Source organism: Numida meleagris, chromosome 3, assembly GCF_002078875.1.
Source record: "Numida meleagris isolate 19003 breed g44 Domestic line chromosome 3, NumMel1.0, whole genome shotgun sequence".
NCBI classification, from domain to species: Eukaryota; Metazoa; Chordata; class Aves; order Galliformes; family Numididae; genus Numida; species Numida meleagris.
In genome coordinates, this window is record NC_034411.1 from 77,579,690 (window position 1) to 77,603,874 (window position 24,185).

The following is a 24,185-nucleotide window of genomic DNA, read 5'->3' on the forward strand; positions in this document are numbered from 1 at the left end:
AAAATGTAAATAAAAATTTTACTTAGAAGTATGTCCTACTATTCTGTTAAGAATCTTAAACAGTACTTCTGTTTGTTTTTCTACCTGGATTGCACTGACGATTTAATAGAATATTTTCACTTCTCCATGATGACTGAATTTGCAGCACCATGATGGATTTTCCTTCTTCCTTATAAATTTTATTAAATTGTATTACTCAATGTTTAAATTGTTACTGCTTTCCAAGAAAATGGATGCTAGAATAACCCCAGTAGCTGTATAGTACCCCTCATATGAGAGGTGTTTGTTTCTAGTTGTCTTTTGTTTTCCCTGCATATATTTAGGAAATTGGCAAGTAACTCATTAAAGGAAAAATAAGTAGGATATTTTGATGCTAGAATGATGTTTTTTTTCTCTTCAGGTGCCTTACATGGTTTCTAAGAGCCAGACAAACCAGTTAAATAAAACCGATGAATTTTCTGTAAACAATCAACTCAGTGTAATGGTTCTCTGAATTTCTCTTTGCTAGGATTTACCGGTTTCTCCTGTCAAAAGTTATGAGAGGGAACTGCATTTGCTAAGACGAGCACAAGTTGCTGAGGAGGATCTGAGCAGCGCGCGTGATTTGATTCAACAGCTAACCAGCACAGTTTCAGAAAAGGAGAAAGAAATGGAGACAAAGATAGTAGAATTGAAAACACACTATGAAAAAGAACTTTCTCAGTTGGGTCAGGAAAACTATGTTCTTCAGAGCAAGGTACTTCATCATTTTGTATCCCGCTGGTATAGAAAGTGAGGAAGGTTGCTTCCGAAAATTAAATGCATCTTACTTCAGATGAGTTGTTAATAAGCAGAAAACCCACATGTAGAAACTAACAGTGTGTAAATATTTACTCACTACTACATTTATTGTGATTAGGATATAATTATTTTTTGTGTTTTGAGAGTCCTGAAGCGGATTTTTTGTTTATCTGTTTGTATTTAAAGGTTTAACTTGCTCTTATATCAGTTTAAAAAAAAAAACAAACGGATAAGATAGTAACAGATACTACTTGCTGAAAAGCAGAAAAGTACTATGTGTTGAGATACTGTTTGTTAATTTGATGCATTTTTGTCTGTGTGGCATATTTGAGGAGTTATTTCACTGTACCTTCTTATCTAGATAAATAGGAGTAGAAAAAGGAGAGGATTGTTTTGTAAAATTTTTCCAAAATTTTAAAACTTTGCTCTTGTTTCATAATGCTTCTGTAAAACTCCAATGAAAACATTGGCTCATTGGTTTGGTTTCATATCTTAGCATGTACTGACCTATTTATAATATAAAGTGTAATCTTGTAGAGAATTTCATACTGCTAAGAAGTATGTGTCAAATTGTCTATTTCTTTCTGAAAGTTGAGAAGCATGGAAGATCTGTCTAAGGGGAAGAGATGGATCCATCATATAGCATCAGTTCCTGTCACTGAAGAAAAACTGTCACAAATACAAAAAGAAATGGAAGACCAAGAAGTCATTATTCAAGGTTATCAACAGGTATACCACGCAGCATATATCAGGCTGTGTTCTAGCTAATCTCAGAAAGAAAACTATCAAGCAGTTACTACTATTCCGTTGAAAATAGTTTTGTTGGTATCTAAAACACAGATGAAATTTACATGTGATGGTTGCAGATATGTTGTGCATTTTAAAAGTGTTTCATGTGTGTCTAGTTTGAGCTAAATTTTTTGCCCAAAATGTAGTAGAAAATGTGTGGTTTTGAGCATTATTGGAAGTCTGGAGGGTTCTATTTTAAGATATGTTTTTCCATAGATTTTGAACAGCTGATTGCAAGGAAACCTTGTTAGCATGCCTGATTTATAAACTTAGTCAAGTGCAGAAATAGATGATGCAGACTTAATGATCCTTTTGAATACTTGCAGCTGTAAGGTAAAATATGTGAGTTTAACTGTTTTCCAGGTGCTACTCAGCAGCATTTCTTAGTATGGTTTGCTTGCAATGTCTCGCTGGTGTGTCTGTAGACAACGCAAAGCAGTGACCATTTGTGTTCACAAGACAGACATGGGCAGGTTGAGCTTTGATCTACCAGCACTCATCCATGTATGCTTCGAGAATATAGCTGGGATAACTTTACAAAGGAACTAACCCAGGAGGACTGGTTCTTCAGAAGGAGCAGACACTTGGACAAAGTTTTAGAGGTCACTGTATACTACTTTGGTGTAAAGATACCCATTTTGGAAATTTGATAATAAAACATTCAGTGTTTCAGAAGGCTGACTGAGCAAGTCATAGATAATTGTTCTTGAATGGGGTAAAACAGTGATTTATGAAATTTCTTTGTCTATGAATGTTAACTTTGTCTATCTCATCTTAGGAAAATGAGAGGTTATACAAACAAATGAAAGAGCTGCAAATCCAAAACAAAAAAAATGAGGAACAAATGTATAAAGAGAATCAGTGTTTAATGTCTGAATTAATAGCCCTAAGGTAGGCTTAATTTAATATCTGATGTAAAGTATCTAGATTTTTCAACTGCTTTTATAATTTTTGTTTGTGAAGAATCAGTGCAGAGTCTGTTGGATGCATGTTTTGTGGTGCTATTGTAACATTAACAGTAGATCAGGGGTCACAGGAGATCTTGTTAGTGGAGGAACCATTAGGTTCCTTGCGCTGTAGGTCCTTTTAGATTTGTGTCCAATGTTAATAATGAGGGGAAAAAAATTAGCAACTGTGTGCATTTCTGATTTTTTTTAAGTCTTTGCCAGGGAGAGATGAATTCCATTGGTGTAGAGAAAGTTTTCTTTCTCTCATGTAATTCCAACAAAAATGTTTGTGCAAGGTGACCAGATTCCAATTTACAGGTGATTTTTCTTTTTCGTGTAAGGATATGCCATGTGGTTGCTTCTTTCTTTGGTTTGAACCTACCCAAATTAACTTTTTAGTATTATCTTGAGGGTTTTGTGTTTGTTTTTTAGTGTGCCACTGTCACCCCATTGTATGACACAAGTCGCCATATTGCATACTTTTTTTTTCTCTTTTTTAGAGAAAAGATAGAAAGGACTAATATCCAGTCACAAATTGTGCAGGAATCTGAACCAACCAGAAATCAGAGTTTCACAGAATTGATTTCAGAGCTTCGAGCAGCCCGGGTGGGTATATGCCAAAACTGTATTTCACATGTTCACAGTGAAAAAAAACAGCAACCAAAAAACCAACTTATAAGCTCCATACTGTTGATTAACAATATAAATGAAGATAGTTGAACATGCTGCTCTTTTAAACTGCTAATTATTTACCATATTGGGTTTTGTTTCTTTGGGGGTGGTGGGTTTGTTTTGCTTTGTTTTGTTTTTAAACTGGTAGTACTACTGGTAGTAGATGGTATGGGGGGCTTCAGGACCAGTGGCATTGTTCCTGGTCTGATACAGGTGACTTTGAGCTCTTAAGACTCCAGGGGCTCCCCTAGTTTTGATTTCATACGTGCTGCTGCTACCCTTCCCTATCCTTAAGTCCAACCTGTACAACTTTAACACCAACTTTAACGCCTTTGCTCATAACATAGAAATACAAGCAGTGCAGATGGCCTTCTCCAGTTTAGCAGATCAGGACAAGGTTTGGTAACAGATGGATGCACACATGTGGATCCCTCCAGGAGCTGGCCCTGGGCAATTGATATAGACCCAAGAATGGGTGGGCCCGGAATCTCACACACACACCCCCTCTCCCCGGTTGCTGCTCTCTGTATCTGAGGGTCTCCATCTCCAGAGAGTGGCTCTTCTGGGCACCTTTTGTCCTACTCACCAGCTACTCAGTCTTGACATTTGCTAGTGATCACGCGCATTCAAACTGAACAGAGAGCACACACAGAAAACATCAAAAAATAGAATGTAGTGAGATAAGCTGTTGTCAATACATGTCAACCGTACATTCATCCATTTAAACTGCAATCTATAATCTTAAAGATGAGTGAAGCTATGTGCTTTGTTGACCCTCTCAAAAAGTAGATCTGTAATGTTGTCTACTTCTGCAACAGTTATTAAAAACAAAACTTAGTAAATACCTATATTTTGTAGTGTTTACCTTAAGTTCTGCTGTATCAAGGCCTGAGAATAATGGCAAAACTAGTATGTGGTTCAATACAAACATTATAATCTAATCATTCTATAGTGAAAAAACATGATCAGTATCTTTTGTATGACTGTGTGTGTTTTTCTCATATTATTGTTTCCTCTAAAACTCAGAAGGAAGAAACTAAATTACGAGAAGAGATTAGACGGCTTAAACAAGATAAACAAGCTCTTGAGTTAGACCTGGGGCAAGCAAAGAAAGAGAGAGATCTAGCAAAAGTCCAGATTACATCCACATCAAGTAAAACACCTTTATCTTCTTGAATACTTGTGCCTATTCTTTCCTTCACTAGAAAAATATGTAACTAAAACTTGCTGCTTCATATAGTATGACTTAGTGAAATGCATCTAGGCCTTTTCCAAATATTGTTTAAATTTCTAATAAAAATATACAGTGAAGGAGAGGCCACCGTACCTTTGGCACTCTATTAGAAAGCCTTTTCTTGTATCCAGCCAAGCTCATATTGCTTATTAAACTTGATTGCTTGCCCATCTCTCAGTGGGCAAAACGATTCCACTTCTATGGCACCGCTGTTCCTAAGGAAAGATTTACTATGTTGCCTCTTAGTCTGCTGCTTAGATGTGTGCATTAAACTTTGCTCTGTTTTTACCCCTAATTTATGCCTTGTGAATTTTTCTGTACGTTCTTATCTAAGCCTTTTCCAGGTTGCCATCAGGAGGCCCAGAAATTGGACCTTTTTCAGTTCCCATATCAAGCATCACAAGTGTTAAGAGCTGTAAGAGCTCTTCTCAAATTTCTAGATCACTAAGTGGGAAGAGTATGGTCAATACATATCTAAGTATATATTCTGTATTCTGTCATCCATGTTACTGAAAATTTGTTTATTAGAACCTTATTCAAGAGTGGATCTCACTGGGATTCTGTTTTAAATATTTCCTGTGGTAAACTGTGAACTGTTACTGTATATGAGAGAATTATTATTCTACAATTTAAATTTTTTATAGTGCTGTTGCATTTAGAATCCAAATTTTGCTCTGGTATGAAATGTGCTGAAGAATAGTGTTCACTATCCACCCCATAGTACATTCGAAAGTATTGAATGATGTATTATGTTTTCAACACATAATTATAAGAGTTTTATTCTTGTAGGTGATAAGTCTTACGAATTTAAAGTTATGGAAGAATCATACAAACAGGAAATTCTTCATTTAAAAAGACGACTTCATTGGTATGCAGAAAATCAGGATCTTCTGGATAAAGATGCAGCCCGTCTTAAAGATGCAAGAGAAGAAATTGAAAAACTGAAACAAGAGGTGATAATATTTAGCCTAACTTAAGGTGCTCACACTTAATGATTTCTACTGATGAATATAATGCAATTTGGTTCTTCATTATACTCACACCTTTTTGAAGAAAAACTATAACCTTTAAATCAAATGTGGGTGTCGTTATATTCAAAACAGATATAACTACATATGCAGTCAGAATTGGAAGTGCAAAATGCTTAAACTGTTCTGCTTGCATTGGACTTGATGATGATTCTTTTGGAAACAGTGTAATTCCTTAAGACTTGCAGATTTCTTGACTAGGACAAGCTTTTGCTAAATCAACAATTTGGAACATCTCTCGTCATTCTCTTTTCTTCCTTTTTATTCCATGGTAGGATAGGTAACTCTTAATTTTTTTTGCAAAGTACCAGTTCTAATTTCTTTCTTTTCATGGAAATAAAAGTCTCTGATTGACATAGCAGGGAAGAAAATGGCAGAATGTTCAAAATGTAAAGCAAGCTAAACTAATACATGAATCTTGAGTATTTTTCAGATTTTCTATTGCTTGCTTGTCAGTAGATTTGACTTAAGGTTCACAGAAGTAAAGATTTTTACCATTGATAAAGTATCATCAATCTTAGACATTTTCAATGATGTTTTATTAGAAAGATCACAGGTGAAAGGAGGTGTTTTTGAAAAAAAACAGCCAGAGAATGAAATTCCTTAACCACCACCATAGCAAAAATAACATTACTGTGACAGAAGATGTTTTTACTTTGCATTTTCCCCAGGACCAACTGATGATTCAAAGCTCCTTACAGCTTTTAAACCGTAGAAACAGTCAAATTAGTCAAGAAGTATGCTGGCATAAGAATATTGCTTATATCACCGTTGCCAAAATGACAGAGAAGTCAAGACAGGAATAATTCCAACCAGACATGGTGTAATATTTCTGTACAATGATAGTAGTGGCTGATAAAGGTAGGAATATTAAGTTGGATGTTAGGAAAAAGTCTCCACAAGAGTGATGAGGCACTGGCACAGGCTGCTCAAGGCGGTGATGGAATCACCGTCCCTGGAGGTGTTCAAGAAATGTGTAGATGTGGTACTTAGGGACATGGTTTAGTGGGCAATATTGGTGGTTGGTGGACGGTTGGACTGGGTGATCTTAATGGTCTTTTCCAACCTTAGTGATTTTATGATTCCATGAAATCCAATTTTACATTAAAGGTTTCAGTTTTTGTGGTGAGAGTTTATAGGAGTGCAAGAGCATTAGCTGTGAATTTCTTCTCCTGATCCTGAGACTTATGATTTCTTTAGGCTTAACTGCTTTTTGGCTGTTTCTGTGTCTCATTACTGAGCGCAGCCTTGCAAATAACAAACCATTTCCTTAACTAACCGTGAATTCATGTATTGTACTACAATACATTTTATTATTTCATATTAACCAAAACTGCATACTGGGGAGATGGGAGAAAGAAGCACATTTCCTGGTTTGCAGGTAACAATGTCCCAGAGTGAAAGTTTTCTTCTGGAGTTCTATAGCTAGTTTCAGTTTTAGCTCCCTTGATCTTAAGTGTCTTGAAGAAGCTTCAACTTAGTTTAAAAACATGACAAAACAATCTCTGTGTAAATAACTATTACCAGTTATTAAGTTGTAGAATACTTCTATTAATGTGTTTATTTGAAATGTTTATGTCTGTACTACTGGAAAACATCTCTGAATGTATATATTTCAGTTTTTCTCATAAATTGGATAGGTTGAGAAGCTCAGAGCTGAAGCTGGAGATCATCAGAGTATGCAACAGAAGAAGCGTTTGAGAGACAGAGCAGCAGATGCTAAAAGAATTCAGGACCTTGAACGACAAGTATGTAATAATATAAGTGTGATTTACTTAACCTTCATTTCAGATAAGGTCACTTAATAGTGCTTTTTAGGACAAAGCACTGAATGAAGCCCTGTGACAAAGGAACTTTTGTATTATGTAATACTCAACACAAACAGCTGTAATTGCTTATTTACAAAGGGATCTCTTCGTAATGTGTTCTAATAAGCTATTTGCTAATACCCTTTCAAAATCCATTAAAGTACTGTTCAGTTTCTAGGAAAGGAGCAAAAGGGCAAAAGCACACGCCATCTTCCTGTTTACCTCCTAGGATTCCCACTGTCTCTGTTCAGTACATTCTTAACGATCTGACCAATTTCAGCCAAGTTGTTTCAAGAGTAGGAGTTGAAATTCCTACAACAGCCATGAAAACTGGGAGAGCAGAGAACTTAAAACCCATGTTTCTACTGAGGAAAAGGTCAGAAGGAACTGTGCCTTCCTGAATTTTTGTAGGTAACAGCTATGCTTGGGAAGGGGCCAGGATGCAGAACAAATAGAAAAGAGTCTCTGCAGCATTCTGATGCATAGAGTGCAGAAAGCACTCTACGCTGTAGATTAAAAAGAGGCTTTTATCAGTCTTGCACACAAGGGGTTAGTTTATTTTGGAGTCTGCAATGAAATAATAATGGAGAAAAAATGACATCTAATCTGTTGCTGGGAGAATAATTTCCAGACTGTTACAAAAGTTCTCTGAAGCAGTTGGATAAGTAGAGTGGATTGTGAGAAATGTGAATGTTAAGTCTGTAAGAAAATGAAACATTTTAACAGCATTAAAAGCCTTATACAGCTTAGATGCTTAGGAAGTAAAAAAAAAAAAAAAAAAAAAAAAGATCTGTTTGAATCTGAAGACCAGAGGAATATTCTTTTTAAATCTATGATGTTATATAAGAAGTTGGTCAATAAGCGATGATGAGTCTTAGTCTTGTCTGTAAACAATAACATAAACTGTAAAAAATCATTATAACAAAAATTCTCGAATAAATGCATCTTGACTTGTTATTCTTCAGCAAACTTAATGGATCGTATTTGTTAATGCTCTGTCATTTATTTCAGTTCACTTTTCATTAGAACTTTCTTCTTTTTGAGTTCTGCCAATTTTCTTTTTGATAGATCAAAGAAATGGAAGGCATTCTAAAAAGACGTTATCCAAATTCTTTGCCTGCTTTGATTTATGCTGCTGCTACCGCTGAGAAAACGAATGATCTTTCAGCTAAAACAAACACAATTGATTTTTTGGAAAGAAGAATAAAAAAGTTAGAAACAGAACTTGAGGGTAAAGATGATGAAGCTAAAACAAGTCTCCGTGCCATGGAGCAACAATTTCAAAAGATAAAGGTAAAAGTTGGAGGCTTGCTGGGTAGTCTACACTGCAGTTAATGGTTGTAAGGCCGTTGGTCTCTACCAAAGACTGGTGGTGAAAACAAAAGTCAAAGACTACGCTGAAGGAAAAAAATATTTGAAGAATTTATAACCAGAGTTTCAGTGGTTTTGGCACATATGGTATAAAGAGCATTTAAAATAGTTCAACCAAGAATCAGAACTGAGAGGACAAGTTCCTGGGCCTAGCTGTACTAGCTGTACACACAGTAGTGTGGTTTCCTGCCAGCTGGGCATTTCTGCAGGGAACATCTCAGTACACTAAGCATTCTATCCATGAAACAATATGATAGCAACTCTTTAAGAATTGTGTTAGGAAGCACTGAAATCTGGCATTTCACTTCATGGAAAGGTGAACTGCATGGGTTCTTAATGAGCAGGAAAGTACAGCACTGATGATCAGTTTTTCCTCCTCCATGCGAGTCGTAGAATAATAAAGGTTGGAAAAGACAGTGCACTAAGATCATCTAGTCCAACCATCGACCCATCACCACCATGCCCACTAAAACGCATCCTTAAGTGCCACATCTACGTGTTTCTTGAATACCTCCAGGGACGGTGATTTCACCACCTCCCTGGACAGCGTGTTCCAATGCCTCATCACTCTGAGAATAAATTTTTCCTAATATCCACCTGAGTAACACACTGTGCTTTCCTTAGAGACTATCCAGGCTAAGAAGAGTTAGATTTTCCTCAGCTTATTACAGAGGAAAGTTCCGTTTCTCTGAATCGATACCTCTATATTTTAAATAAACAAATGAAAATAAAAATCTGCCCTGTTAGAATTTAAGATAATTTTAAAAACTTGAAGTGCAATTTTGAGAAATACAACAATGTTTGCAGACGCGGCAAACATAAAGGCAGTTTTAACAGAAATAAAGATCTCTTGCTGTACAAAAATAAAATGTTAAGTTGCCTGTCTGAGTCAGTATCATCTGAAAAGAACAAAATTACATAAAAATGAAATAGTTTCTTGTCAGTTTAATTTTCTTTTCCATAGCAACTGTATTCATTGTGGGTAGGGGATGAATTCATAGTAAATGTTGTAATTCTGTTCTACAGCGGACTTAGCTTTGCTATGCATATATATGTGTGGTTTGTTGTTTTTCATTGTTTGTTTTTTTTTAACTCATTAAACTTCACTAATTTCTGAACTGGTTGAGTGGTGTTATTAGTCATATTGATGTGTATCCTTACAAAATCTTGCTTCAGACTTGCAGCAAATGTAAAGAACAATAAGAAAAGCTAGTAATGTACAGTTAAGGAAACTGCTTTTTTTCTCCCCTTTCCCCCCCTTTCCCCATCCCTTCTCCAGATGCAGTATGAGCAAAGACTTGCAGAGCTTGAGCAGCTACTTGCTTACAAATGGAAGAGTGAATCACCAAAACTGAACGGTGATAAAGCCAACTCTACTGAACTTGAACAGCAGCTTCAGAATCTGAAGAAGACCCATCAGATCACCGTTGAAAACCTCGAGACAGAAATTGAAAACCTCAAGAGTCAAAATTCCCAATTAAAACTCAGAAGTAAAAAGGATAATAAAGACTTTCAATCAGCAGATTGGCAAATGAAACAAGGTAACACAAAAGAGAAACTGCTGAAACTAAATCAAGAACTGATCACAAAAAATAGAGAAATACAAGACCTTACAAAAACTGTAGAGAAACTTCAAAAAGAAAGGATGGCAATGTTGTCTGAAAATAATTTGAGAAATAAAACTGATAATAAGGAAAACTGTCAAGAGATCTTGAAAAAGAATACCTTAGCAACAGAGAAAAGGAATTCCAGCAACAGCGAATCCTTTCTAGGTATTTTTAACAATGACAAAATATACCAGCCGCATATCTTTTCTGATTCTAATGTCGTGGAAGTTCTGCAAGAAAATGCACGGTTGAAGGAGGAGCTAGAAAAATTGTCTCTAGAAATGAACCAGCAGAGGGTGAAGTCTCAGGCGACACTGGCTTATTCTGAAAATAATATACGAAGGTAAATGCTCAATGTGTTCGTTTCAAAACTTGCTAGTTTAGCTGATGGCTGACAAGTTACTGTGATTGTGCATGTGTGAAGCTACCTTATACTTGGGCAATATTCTCTGTAAATTTCATTTTTGCTCTTTTGATTTTTCAGAATGGAATACAGTCACATTTTTTCCTACAGGGAAACCTGTATTAATTCTTTTTAGCAGTGCTACAATTTGTCGTGGCTCTCAGTAAGAAGATTTTGGTATAAATCATTGTATCCTAAATGCTTTGTATAGTATTCATATTCGGTACATACACTGTCCTTCAAATTGAGGCATGCTTTCAGTGGAAGTTACTTGACAAACAATATAAATTTTACACTTCACGTAGTTTCCATTAGCTCCTTTTCATATTCAAGGTAGAGGTGATAAGCACATTTAGATTACAATCCATTTTATTCTAAAATAAATGCCTCACATAGCACAGCTTAACCTGATCTAAAAGCATCTACTTTCTCCCCCTTGATTTTCATAAGAGGACCCTATAAAGATGACTGATAGAGTTTTCAGCATTCTAGCTGCCTCTTGTTAAATGAAACACATATCCAACTCTGTAGGCTTCCTTCCCTGTCGTCCCCCCAGGGCAACAGAAGTAATGTTGGTGGTATCTCTTGCAAAGTTTTATGAAATTTCTGAGATGTTCTAACATTTCTTCATATATTATGTGTTCAAGTGAGAAAATTCACCTCATTTTTGAAGAAATATCTGTAGTGGCTCTACTGCATCTAATTTTCTTCTCCTGTTCAGGATACAGGAAGACACAGCAGAATATATTGCAGCTCTGAAAGCTTCCCATCAAAGAGAAGTAGAGAAGATTCTTTCTCAGTACACAAAAGAGCATTCTGCTTCCAAAGTAGCTGAACTAAATGGCAGAATTTCAACACAAGAGGTAAGATACAGTAGGTATATTAATTACACAAAGATACGTTAAAATTGTTTGTTACTAGAGTACTGTAACTTTTATTTTCTTTTAAAGTAGGATATATTGTTTCAAAAATAGACCTGTATCACAGTACTCACAGAATCTCCCAGTGTGGCTGATATCCAGAGGGGCCTTTGGGTCTATCAGGCCCAACCCCTGCTCAAGCAGGGACACTCGGGGCAGGATGCTCAGGCCCATGTCCGGGTGGCTTCTGAAGAGCTCCGTGGTGGAGACTCTACAGCCTCTGGGCAGTCTGTGCCTGTTCTCAGTCACCTGCACGGTACAGAAGTGCTTCCAGGTGTTGAAAGGGAATATCTTATGTTTCAGTTTGTTCCATTTGCCTCTTGTCCTGCCATTGGGCACCACTATGCCAAAGTCCAAGTCTCTCTTCTGTATGCCCTTCCTTCAGGTATATATAAATTTCCCCCCTCCCAGGCCTTCTCTCCTACCAGTCTGAACTGTCCCAGCTGTCACCTTTTCTTCATAGCAGAGATGCTACAATCCCTTCATCATCCTTAGTGGTTTTTTTGCAGGTCTCTCTCCAGTCTGTATGCCTTTCTTATACTGAAGAGCCCAGGATGAGACCTAATACTCCAGGTGTGGCTTCACCAGTGTTGAGCAGAGGGGAAGGATCACCTCCTTTGACCTGCTGGCGACACTCTTCCTAATGCAGCCCATACTAGGGATATAGCCCATACTAGGATATACTAGTCATCTTGTGTTTATCTTGGTGTCCACCAGGATTCCAAATTATTTTCTGCATAGCTGCTTTCCAGCTGGTTGGCCTCCAACATGTCCTGGTGCCTGGGGTTGTTCCAGTCCCATGGGCAGGACTATTCGTGTTCCTCCAGGAAGTGCCCGTTTGGCCCATTTCTCCAGCCTGACCAGCTCACTCAGTGACCGCACAGTTATCAATCACTCTCAGTTTTGTATCACTTCAGCAGACTTGTGGAGAAATCCAGGCTAGTGATGAAGGTGTTGAGCAGGATTGGACCCAGTATTAACCCCCGGGTTACCCATACTTACTGGTCTCCAACTAGACTTGGAGGATCCTGTAATCCACCATCACTGCTGCCAACATCCTCTGTGAGTCCTTTCTTGTTCGTGAGTTTGAGACCCAGCAGAGGATCTCTTCTAATCAGTTCCTCTATTGCCTGGGTGAGGAAGTCATCACTGGTGCTCTCCAGGCAGCTTCTGGATTGCTTTATACTGTCCAGCAAATACTAGAGTGACTGAAGGGGTGATTGAACTTGTCCATGAGGACAACTCGGCCTGTGATTACATTTGTGCAATAAAATTTGGGGGAAAACGCACACATGAATGAAGGTAGGAAGTGCTAACAGGTTCAGATTATCTTCAAATGTATGTGTTTTTTTTAAACTGGGAGAATAAATTGAAGAGTGAGACTTGTTTACATGTATTATAGAAGAACAGATGTGTTGTTTTAACAACTGAGGTCACTTGAAAGTTAGTATTGTTAATATATACATCACCTGTAAATGCATTACTAGCATACTGATTATATTTCTAGCACATTTTTCCTCTATAGGTTTTCGTTATTGATTCTATGATTCTATGATTCCTAGAATGGCCTGGGTTGAAAAGGACCTCAAAGATCATCGAGTTTCAACCCCCCTGCTGTGTGCAGGGTCGCCAACCACTAGACCAGGCTGCCCAGAGCCACGTCCAGTCTGGCCTTGAATGCCTCCAGGGACGGGGCATCCACAACCTCCCTGGGCACCCTGTTCCAGTGCGTCACCACCCTCTGTGTGAAAAACTTCCTCCTAATATCTAACCTAAATCTCCCCTGTCTCAGCTTAAAACCATTCCCCCTTGTCCTGTCGCTATCCACCCTCATGAATAATCATTCCCCCTCCTGTTTATACGCTCCCTTCAAGTACTGGAAGGCCACAATGAGGTCTCCCCAGAGCCTTCTCTTCTCCAAACTAAACAAGCCCAGTTCCCTCAACCTTTCCTCATAGGAGAGGTGCTCCAGCCCTCTGATCATCTTGGTGGCCCTTCTCTGAACTCGTTCCAAGAGCTCTGCATCTTTCTTGTACTGGGGGCCCCCCGGCCTGAACACAGTACAAATGTCCATATGTTGTCATGAGAATGTGTTAGTGACAAATATTTTTAATCTTTTTACAGATTTTAATAAAACATCTCCAGGAACAAATCAGCGAACACCAGAGACATCAGGAAGCCCTCCTGGTTTCACAAATGCGAGAGGAATTCCTACAAAAAGAGGTATTTTAAAATTTGGATTTAGAATACTTGGTACTGATGATCATTTTCGTTGTCATTTTCATTCTTGTAATGAAACATCCTTGTAATGAAAATGCCTCAAATTGTATATAAATAATGTAATTAAATATATTTTATAAATAAATAAGCCTTAGTAGCAGTATCTTTATCAGTATCTCCTGCATCAGTTATCGTCTGAAAATGCCATGTATTTTTCTAATATAAACAAGAAAACAACATAGAGTTCAGAAGGTGGAACTTCGATCTCTCCTTTTTAAAATTAGTTAGAAATACCTGATGTCTTCATGAAAATTGATGAGTAAGGGGAAATATTGGTGATAGGTGGATGTTTGAACTGGATGATCTTGGAGATCTTTTCCAACCTTGGTGATTCTATGATTCTAAGTTAGGTCAAGCATTTGTAACCTCATCTTTGGGAGTTGTGATGGGTAGTAAATAGACCACAGGACTTTCTCTTCTTCAAGAGAATATTTTATTACTGATTTCAAAATTTTTGGTCAGATAAAGCCGCCTTATTTTCATCCTTTGTTGCCACAAATTGACTTAGCCTATTATCTTCTGGGTTTTTGTCTGCTGATATCTAAGAAATTTGGGGTCATTCATGAGAAGTTTAGTTGTAAGCATTCTTCTGAAATTGACTTCGTGTTTTTTGAGAAGTATCCAACTTTTTCCTAATCTTCTACTACTTCTATTAATAGCTTATAATATATAAAAATCACACTCGTTTGTAGTTTCATTTAGAGATAAACACTGTAAAATTTCTGTGTTTACCTCAACTTTTTTTGACTTTCTGGCTATGTCTGCCTGGCTCTGGAGGTGCTTACAAATTTGCCTTTCTCACTAGTTCTTCAGGAAGATGACATAGGCACCTCGAGCACCATGCCCACAATAACTTCCCTTTTTCCTTTCCTTTGTTTAATGTGTGAACACTGCTAATTTTCACCTCATTTTGACAGTGCAGTGGTCAACCTGCAAGAGTTGCAGAAAAGGAGAATTATTTTCAATACAGGACTGCAGGAACTTCAGGTGTTCTATCTTGTTTACTGCCCTAATTTAGAAGAAATGAAAGTAATTCCAGTGTGTTTTTAGTACGTTCTTGATATCATTAATCTTTATCTCAGTAAACTCATTCAGTATTTATCTTAGTCATGCAAAACTCCACTTCTGTTGTGAAGTCTTCATAGAAAAGTGAGGGTTTGTAGGAGGAAAAAAATAAGTCTTTCATCAAACAAACTCTGTATTTGCAAAATAGACTGAGACTTTGTGATTATATTATGAATGTAATGATAGATGGTTTCTTTTGCTACAAATCTTGTTTCATGCCATTGATTTCAGTGTGTATATATAATGCTTCATCCCAGGAGAACGGAGTGGGAATACAGTGAGACAAATGTTATTGAATAGATTTCTTCTCTGCCTGTTTGCTGTGAGGATTATTGATGGTGCTGGTTAAAAGAGGGTGATCATCATAGCTGAGCTGTATTTTGCAGGTTGAGTTTCGGGTGCTGACATTTAAGAAAATATAATGGAGTGCCTTTGCTACGAAAATCAATGCAGGACTATGCAGAAAGTAATGTCGAAGTGAAGTCTTGCTTTTGCCCTCTCACATGACTGCTTTATTTATGCTGCTTTGAAAATACATTTTAAGCATTAAATGGTTAAGTAAATTACACTGGCAAATGAAAGCAACTAAAGCTTCAAATGTAGGAAGTTATGATAGACAGAATTGCTGGCATTTCTAACACAATTGAGATTCCTCTCTCTAACAGAGAGGAGAAACCCTCCCACTCCTGTTCTGAGGTTTGCTGCAAGATTGTTGCATGAATACTAATTGCAGAAATGCTGCTCAGGGATGTTTTCCATAACTATACTTCTGCTAACCGTCTACAAACAGGAGAATTCTGTGTTTAACAAATAGCTCTATTGCTGGCAAAATGTATGGAGTCCATTTTTTCTTGGGGGGCTTTTTTCTCTCATCATGTATCTCCTGCATGAATTCTGTGTTTAATGATGTGCTGGAGGTCACCCATCAGCTCTTTCCTTCTCTAGAGCAGTTGAGCAGACAAGCAGCGGTGACTCGTTTTCAGAGGTCCTATGAAAATGAAAATATTAGGGCTTATGCTCCTCTGACAAATTTGGGTGAAATTGGCCTGCAGGATCGAAGCTGCTGGAGAAATGGACAGACAAAAATGGAGTAATATAGGCCTTGTTAGTTCAGAAAACAAAGCTGAAAAGTGGTAATAATAGTAAGCCATCTTGGAGTCGTTTCTGAATAACAACGGTATCTTCTCGCAGTGCCTCCAGATATTTGGATTTGGCAGCAGAGAGCCAAGGACAGCAAAGTGCTTGATAAGGTTTAGAGCTCAGATATAGTATAAAGGGAGCTGAGGTTTATTATAAAAGACAAAGACTGCAAAGCTTTCACTTCAGTTTGCACACAGAAAGAGTGTGACCAAAAAAAAACAAAAACAACAACCTGAGGATGTTAAATGAAGAAATACCAAGTTCCTTAAAATAGGAAAAGAATGAGAATAAACCAATAGGGCTTTGTAAGGAAACTTACCTGAATTTCTGGAGGCTTAGGAAATCAGTTACAGGCCATTGCTGAGTTGATTTCAGCCACCAGTTTTTAGACCAAAGGGGGTGGAAACACTGCGTGTTAGCAGTGTGTCTTCTTTTAATATACTCCATAGAAATGAGTGTCACGGATGTGTTTTGTATTTGATCTTCATCCAGTGAGTGTGAGGAGAAGAGACAGTGTAAGAATATTTAATCATAGTATTTTCTGTTAATTTTTGAGTATGTTTAGAAGTACAAAAATTGACTGAATAATCACTTCTTGATGTATTATGAACACATAGGATTTATCAAAGAGGACCAGACTTTCCTATCTTCAGGCCACTTTGTACAAATGAAAGATCCTAATCTAAGTCCTTGAGCCTTTTCTAAGCTTTTGAATTAAGATTTCTCTTTCAAGTCTTCCCTTCTGCAGCTTTTGAATAGAACAACACAAATACACTTTGAAAGGCATCTGTTTTATACCCTACTTAACGCTGTGATAACAATTTTCATCAATTATCTCAAACTTTAGGTGGCAAAATTGTTGGAAGAATTGAGAGAGGCTAAGGAAAGCCAGAGTCCTGAAATGAAACATTTCTTGTGCCTGGAAAAGAAAATCAAGCATATCGAGACCCGGCATGCAGTAAGAGAACAAGAACTTCAAAAGGTACCTCACAGCATATCTGGTTTAGTTCTCAAGTACAATTTATCACTTGAACTGTAACTTTGTAAGATGAGCATAGGTTGACTTACCCCACACTGCAGAGGAATAAATACTTTTTGATACAGCTATGGTTTTGTCTTGGTCACCTGCTGGTACCAGTTAACATACGTGTAACTGCCACACAGCCTGATCTAAGAAGGGCCTGCTGCAGCAGACAGTGGGGCTACATGACTTCTAGAAGTCTCTCATATCTATCTGTGACTTCATATTTCATTTATACCATGGAAACTTGCTACTGAAAATGTGACAAGTTTGTAATTGGTTAAGCTGTCATATATTCCTCAACTAATAATTTTACTTTCCAATCTTAGAAGTTCCCTTCAGGAAAGCTGCATTAAAAGTAGAGAAACATCTTCCAGCAGTCTACCACATTTAATACCCAAAACTACAACAACCACCTTTATCCTTTACAAACTAGCACTTTTTGATAGCTGTTTACTGGTTGTTTGACAGTAGGATCTTTCGACACAGCTTTTAGTATCTGACATTTGTGTCACTTCAATGAGTAAAACAGTTTTGCATTTTTCTTTAATTATGTATTTTGTTTTTAAATCTTATTTTATTACATAAAATATTTCTATCTGGGGAGCTTCTGTCCATGTAGATTTTCTCAGTGCTTTCATCACTTTGGTGCTTGATAGTTATTCATTAGTGTTTTAGCTTTGGTTTTGTCTGACATGTGAAGTCAAAGAAGGGCAGCTGGACTGAAAGAGGATCATTGTAGAATCCTTAAAGTTGGAAGGGACCTTTAAAGGCCATCTAGTCCAACTCCCCTGCAATGAACAGGGACACCTACAGCTAGATCAGGTGCTCAGAGTCCCATCCAGACTGACCTTGAAAGTCTCCAGGGATGGGGCATCCACCTGGACTACCTGTTCCAGTGCCTCACCACCCTCACTGTAAAGGACTTTTTTCTTTTACCTACCCTAAACCTACCCTCTTTAAGCTTGAAACCATTTCCCCATGTTGTATCGCAACAGACCCTGCTAAAGAGTCTGTCCCCTTCTTTCCTGTAGCTCCCCTTTAGCTACTATCTAGGCTGCTGTCAGGTCACCTTGGAGCCTTCTCTTCTCCAGAGAACAGCCCCAGCTCTTTCGGTCTGTTCTTGTAGGAGAGGTGTTCATTCCTTGGATTATGATCAAACCTGCTGCAGTTCTTAGTTTATGAAGTTTGGTCTGCGGTTTTGAACCAGATCTCAAGAAATTCACTTTTATGTACAGAATTGTTGATGGTAGAAGACTTTCATACATTTCTATATCAGGTACTTGATGTTCTTCCAAAAAGGAACTGTGCCTATAACTAGCCTGTAGATTAGGAATCTGCCACTTCTGATGACTTTACTGTTTTTGTTTGCATTCTGTCCTCCCAGGCATCTGTAATGCAGTTCCTTCTTTACACTATTAATTTGTTGTGTATATTGTGATAATGTACAGAAATGATAGGAAATTAGCAGCTGCTGCGTAGTCTGCAGTCCATCTCCGCTGAAATCCTTACATGACCTATAATATTGACTGAGATGTTTTGTACTGTTTTTTAAAAAAGTAGAAATAATACTATATAATGCAACCTCTACTAAATAGTTTCGTTTGTCCTGCTGTTACTAGCAGTGCTGTGCATTGAGCTTTAGGTTTCGTTTGTCCTAATTTTGCACCCTTACTCGTCTGCAGTGGAGCACCAAACAGTCCCCAAACTGAACAATAACAAACTGAATAACGTAGAAAAAGAGAGCTGAACAAGGAACTAACAAGTTGTCCTTAGTATCGAACTACGAGTGGCCTTTAAGTGATAGAGCTTCCCTTAGGAAGCTATTACAGCTCCTAGTGGCAGGCAGATTCTGATTTCCTGTGAAGGAAAGGTAAGTTGCGGTTGGACTTGATGATCTTTAAGGTCTTTTCCAACCTGAGCAATTCTACGATTCTATGGTTCTATGACATTTTTTTTTTTTTTATAATCTCAGAGGATTGTGCTATGGATTCATGTGAACCTTGTATCTGCAGCAGCCTCAGGCCTTCATATAGGATATTTTCTGATAATTCCTACAACTGGTGGCTTTTAAAAGCACGTTAGTAGCAAGGAACATATAATTCAGCCTTTGTTTTTCTGTTGCAGTGTTCTTTTAATTAACACATTTAAATGGCAATTCAGAAAGTCATTTTGATTACAAAAGGCTTTATGCTATGTGCTCAGCTTTGTTGTACATATTCAAACTTTTAATTGCTGCTTTGGAGAGGGTAAGTCAAATTCTCCTGAAGATCATAAGTCAGTAATGGCTTCTCCTCTTCTGTCATCAGTGCAGATATGTAAAGGCATCTATTGCTACAAGAACAATTTTTGTTATATTTGGAACAAATTGTTCCCATTTAACATCAGCGTCGGGCTGTGAAACTGAGCATGAAATACAATGAAGTGGATTATTTTTACGGAGGGGCACGCTTGTCTGAGTATTTGGCTGCCAAGTCCCCACCCTGACTGACTTCTAATTTGCAGGCAGCACAACTAACACAACACATCACTGAAGCAAAGCAAAGCCGTGAAGCTGAGAAGTGGCGTAAACTTGCACAGCGGAAGAATGAAGAGCTGGAGAGATTTCGAGTGGAACTGGATTCAATATTGGATGTTTTACGGGAGCTGCAGAAACAAGGGGTTGTTATTCCAGCGCCTAATTCCAGTGGATTCAGCGTAACAGATAACTGTTGGAAGATGTGATGGGATGTGAGTGGTTTCACAGAAGCGGGAGTTTAATGTTCAAATTTATGGATAGGAAATGTCATTGAAAATCATCAGCGAAGGTCTTATAAATTGAATTACATTCTGATCTTATCTGAAATGTTACTTGTCCAAAAGCAGAGCATTAAGATATACCCCAGTTAAACTGTCTTATTTTGTTAGTGATATAATTCATACTTTTTTAAATTTTAGGAACATTGAGGGTATTCCGTAAACTCCATTACTATTCCAGGTGATGCAATTGCCAAAAATTCCGGGTGATGCTTTCCAGATACTGTAGAACATGCCTGAACGTTTTTAACTCCTGTTCATGGTTTGTGTTGCATCAGGTCCTTTGCGAATAACTTCAGTAATACGTTTGGTTGTATTTTTTAGTGTATGGTGTTACCGATACTTTTCGTGCAGTAGGGCATGAGATCCTCCTTGTTCTGTTTGTTGGCTGGTAAGATTTTTGAACAGTAAAATCAGTAAATTACAAGTTGGACATCTCAGCACTGCGAGTCCTTAAGAATTACGCAGCACGCATACTGTGATTTTAGCTCAACCAACTATACTTACTTAGAGCAAAGACAAACTAAAGGCTAGGATGTACTCCTGAGCTCCTATCCTGATATTCTGGGCATTCTACGCTGTATTTTGTATCATTGGTTTTATTTTTGAAGCTAAGATTTAAGTCAAATCGAAATTGTTGAGGGTTGTGTGTATTTATGTCACACTTTGTTAGGGACCAGGAGTAAACCATGCATTTTGACTTAGAGAAGCATGTGTGTGAGTGTGCAGAAAGCACAAATAGTACCAATTATACCAGAAAGACACAGGCAGTAATTAAGAGTGTGAGATTTTTTTGACTGCACGCATTCAATTTATGTATGTCTGTATGCATGTGTGTATATATGTGTGTATATGCGTATATATATAAAGTCGGTCAAGTATTAATATACTAATTCTGGATGTTTCATATTTAACTGTTTTCAGCATTTTTAGTATAAATGTTTTCTCCTCAGATGATGAAGTATTTGCCCACGCTTGTCCATCACTCAGGCACGGCCAAACTGCAGTGCACTATTAACCCCATCTGGGCTGAAACCAGGGCATGAGGTGCAGTGTGGTGCTAGCTCCAGTTATGGCAAATAGTTTTATGCAGTTTGATACAATGGCTAAACACAGCCCCATGAACAGTGAATAATACGCAGCCATGCTTTCCATTCTGATAAAGGAGTTCGAGAATAGCTTTCAAGATTGCCAAAAAATTATCATTCTTATGGTATATTTGTGACTCCCTTTTCAGTCAACATGAACACATGACCTGCAAATTTTCAAATGGAATGGATAGAGTTGCAAGCAGATATTGAACTTGAAAATCTGATTGTGAATCTCTAGTAGACTTATAAAAGTCCTCTCTTACCAGAAATAAATACTCCTCTCTTGACAGTCTGCCTTATTCATGTCATCGCTGTTTGGCAGTATGCACATTTGTGAACAACTGTTTTCAAGGATGAAGCACAGGAAGAGTAAAATTCCATTACAAATCTCAGCTGAATGCCCTGAGATCTCACTAAGAATTGAAACCACTGCCACCACACCAGACTTTTGCATTAGTTTCACAAAAGTTTCACCAAGGTCAAATATCCCACTATTTTTATGGTTTTGTTGCTCTCTTATGTTTTAACAAAAAATACTAAAACTAAAATGTTTTATTACCTACATACATTAACTATGTTATATATTTTATGAGGGCTGCTCTTACTGTAATGCCTCCTATTTTATTATGTCATCCCATGATGTCAGAGGCAGATGTTGGTGGTATGGCAGTAGAGGGTGAGCCTTCCCACCAATATTTCATTACATGTTGTTGCTGTGCGAGGGATGGCAGCAGAGGGGCAGTCTGACAAAATGATGTCTGACATGGAACTGTGGATGAAGCAAAGGTGTGGCATTGATTTCCTCCGTGTGGGAAAAAATGGCACCCGTTGACATTCGTCAATGCTTGGTGAACGCTGATGGAGACCAAACAGTGGGTAGTGCGTTTCAGCAGTGGAGGCAGTGGGTCACTTCTGCTGGTGCAGATGTTTACTAGCGGGGCATGCAGGCTCTTGTTCATTGCTGGCAAAAATGCAGAGGCAATGGTGGTGACTGTGTTGAAAAAGTGTTTTGTAGCTGAGAATTTGTTCTATCAACTCTTGTTATTGTGCGCTTTGTATCTGTTGTAATGTCTGTGGAAATAAATAGCGGGCATTCCTTTCAAAGCAGCCTACATCTACGTGGCCCCAGACAATTCCTCTTCACTCAGTGCAGCCCAGGCAAGCCAAAAGGTTGGACACCGATGTATTAGTCTACATTCATGAAATGTGTACATACAACACTTTGTATGCAAAATAGCAGCTGTGTGTAAATACCCTGCATTTTCTTGATTTGAGACTGTTTGCAAATAGTTTAATTTTAAAAAAATAATTTCCACTTACCATTTACTTACTGTACATATAACAATACTAAAATATGTGAAGTGAGATTTTCACATGGTGGCCAGCTCCTGGCTGCTGGTGTGCTATAGTAGTGACTAGGACAGGTCGGCCCAGGGGAAGCCTCTGTGGTTAGAAGCTCATCCTCACATTTAATATTAAAATGCTAAACAGAATGACATTTGTATCACTTACTTTGCTAAAAGGCCTCAGAGACTATATGTCATTGGATGGTTTTTCCTCTCCCCTTCTCTTTTCTACGAGCAGACAGTTCCTGATTTCACTTCAGCTTTTCTTCTGTGTTTGTTTTTCCAAGGTACACAACTCAGACTTCCTCACACACAAAAATATTTAACAAATATTCACCTGGGATGCAAGAATTGGCCCAGTAAGCGTTGTTACAGAATACAGTACATGCTCATGCAAACAAACATGTAATTATCTAAGGGGAACTCCCTGTGAAATTAAATCTACCACAGATGCTGTACTTAAATTTTGAGAACAGGCTATAAAACAGACAGCCCATAGCGTAAGAAAACTTGTGATAAGTCCATTTTCAAATGTGAAGGTGGAAACACCATGTTGTGGCTTAACCTGGCAGGCAGCTAAGCACCACACGGTTGTTCGCTCACTCCCTCCCCTTCCCTGTGGAATGGGGGAGAGAATTGGAGAACTTGTGGGATGAGATCAAAACTATTTACTAAGATAGAAAAGAAAGGGGGGATAAAAAGGATAACAACACGACAGTTATATGTATATGTATATATGAGTGATGCACAAGCAATTGCTCACCACCTACTAACCTCTGTCCAGCTAGTTCCCAAGCAATGGAAGGCAGCCTGATGAACTCTCACCCTTTTCAAACTTTCCTTCTGCATGGTGTCATATGGTATGGAATATCCCTTTGGTCAGCATGTTCTTTATCCCCTTCTGTGGCGCGCAGGAGGTTTGATGGGGCAGGACTGTTCGATTGGCAGGTTCCCAAGTGTTGGCCAATCACGTGGCTTTTGCTAAATGTGTGTCCCAGTGTTTGAATGTCCCAGCACCCACTGCTCTCAGTGTAGTCTTTAGCATTCCATTGTACTGTTCAGTTTTTCCAGAGACTGGTGCATAGAATCACCAAGGTTGGAAGAGACCCTCAAGATCATCCTGTCCACCTACAACCAATATTTCCCCGCTAAACCATGCCCCGTAGCACGGAATATCCATTCAGCCAGTTTAGGTCAGCTGTCCTGATTCTGTCCCCCCCAGCTCTTTGAGTCCCCCCAGCTCCTTGCTGGTACAACAGTATGAGAAGCTGAGAAAACTGGAACAGCCTTGGTTCTGTACAGCACTGCTCGGCAACAACTAGAAACACCAATGTGTTACCAACATTGTTTTTCTCTTAAAACCAAAGCACAGCATCATACCAGACACTATGAAGAAAAACAACTCTCTCCCAGCTGAATCTAAGACACGCCATAAAATTGTGAGAACTCTTTCTGCACGATGAGCCTGCTCAAAACACTTAATTTCCTTTGCTTGATGCTGAATTTCTGGGAAAATATGCTGATTTTTTTTTTTTTTTTAAAACATAAACAAAGTTGATTAGGATACCAGTACCCTTCTCTATGAGATAAACATCTTGTCTATTAGTTCTTAAAAAGGAAAAATAAAGTAAGAATGGTTTCAAATGATAGCTTTAGAGGACTGTAGAAAGTTTCTGTGTTTGCTTTTGACTGTTGCCCTGATGCAGAGGCAAAAACCTGAACTGATCTGCATTGGTGCCACAATGTTTCTGAAGTCACACAAGAGCCGTGCAAAGTGCAGGCTGCCGGGGTGTTCTGCTGGAAAAAGGAGGGTGAGGACATTGTAAAGACAGAAGGGAGGCAAGATGAAAAAGTAGAGTAACAGAAGCAGGAACCGAATGCTTAATT

General features: G+C 38.1%; 1 protein-coding gene across 4 annotated transcripts in view; it reads left to right on the forward strand.

The window, feature by feature from the left end:
* Window positions 1-24,185, forward strand: part of CEP162 (centrosomal protein 162) — a 52,080-nt gene that overhangs the window by 24,752 nt on the left and 3,143 nt on the right. For 3 of the 4 annotated variants that reach the window (XM_021390899.1, XM_021390897.1, XM_021390900.1), the window contains 13 exons: window positions 509-736; window positions 1,372-1,509; window positions 2,348-2,460; window positions 3,017-3,122; window positions 4,215-4,341; window positions 5,212-5,375; window positions 7,091-7,198; window positions 8,327-8,551; window positions 9,909-10,579; window positions 11,361-11,502; window positions 13,684-13,782; window positions 16,892-17,026; window positions 19,571-21,241. In XM_021390899.1, the coding sequence (XP_021246574.1) occupies window positions 509-736; window positions 1,372-1,509; window positions 2,348-2,460; window positions 3,017-3,122; window positions 4,215-4,341; window positions 5,212-5,375; window positions 7,091-7,198; window positions 8,327-8,551; window positions 9,909-10,579; window positions 11,361-11,502; window positions 13,684-13,782; window positions 16,892-17,026; window positions 19,571-19,789 (2,475 nt within the window). In that variant the 3' untranslated portion in view covers window positions 19,790-21,241. Of the gene's footprint in view, window positions 1-508; window positions 737-1,371; window positions 1,510-2,347; window positions 2,461-3,016; window positions 3,123-4,214; window positions 4,342-5,211; window positions 5,376-7,090; window positions 7,199-8,326; window positions 8,552-9,908; window positions 10,580-11,360; window positions 11,503-13,683; window positions 13,783-16,891; window positions 17,027-19,570; window positions 21,242-24,185 lie in introns of those variants that run through there. The other variant, XM_021390898.1, reaches the window with a different exon arrangement.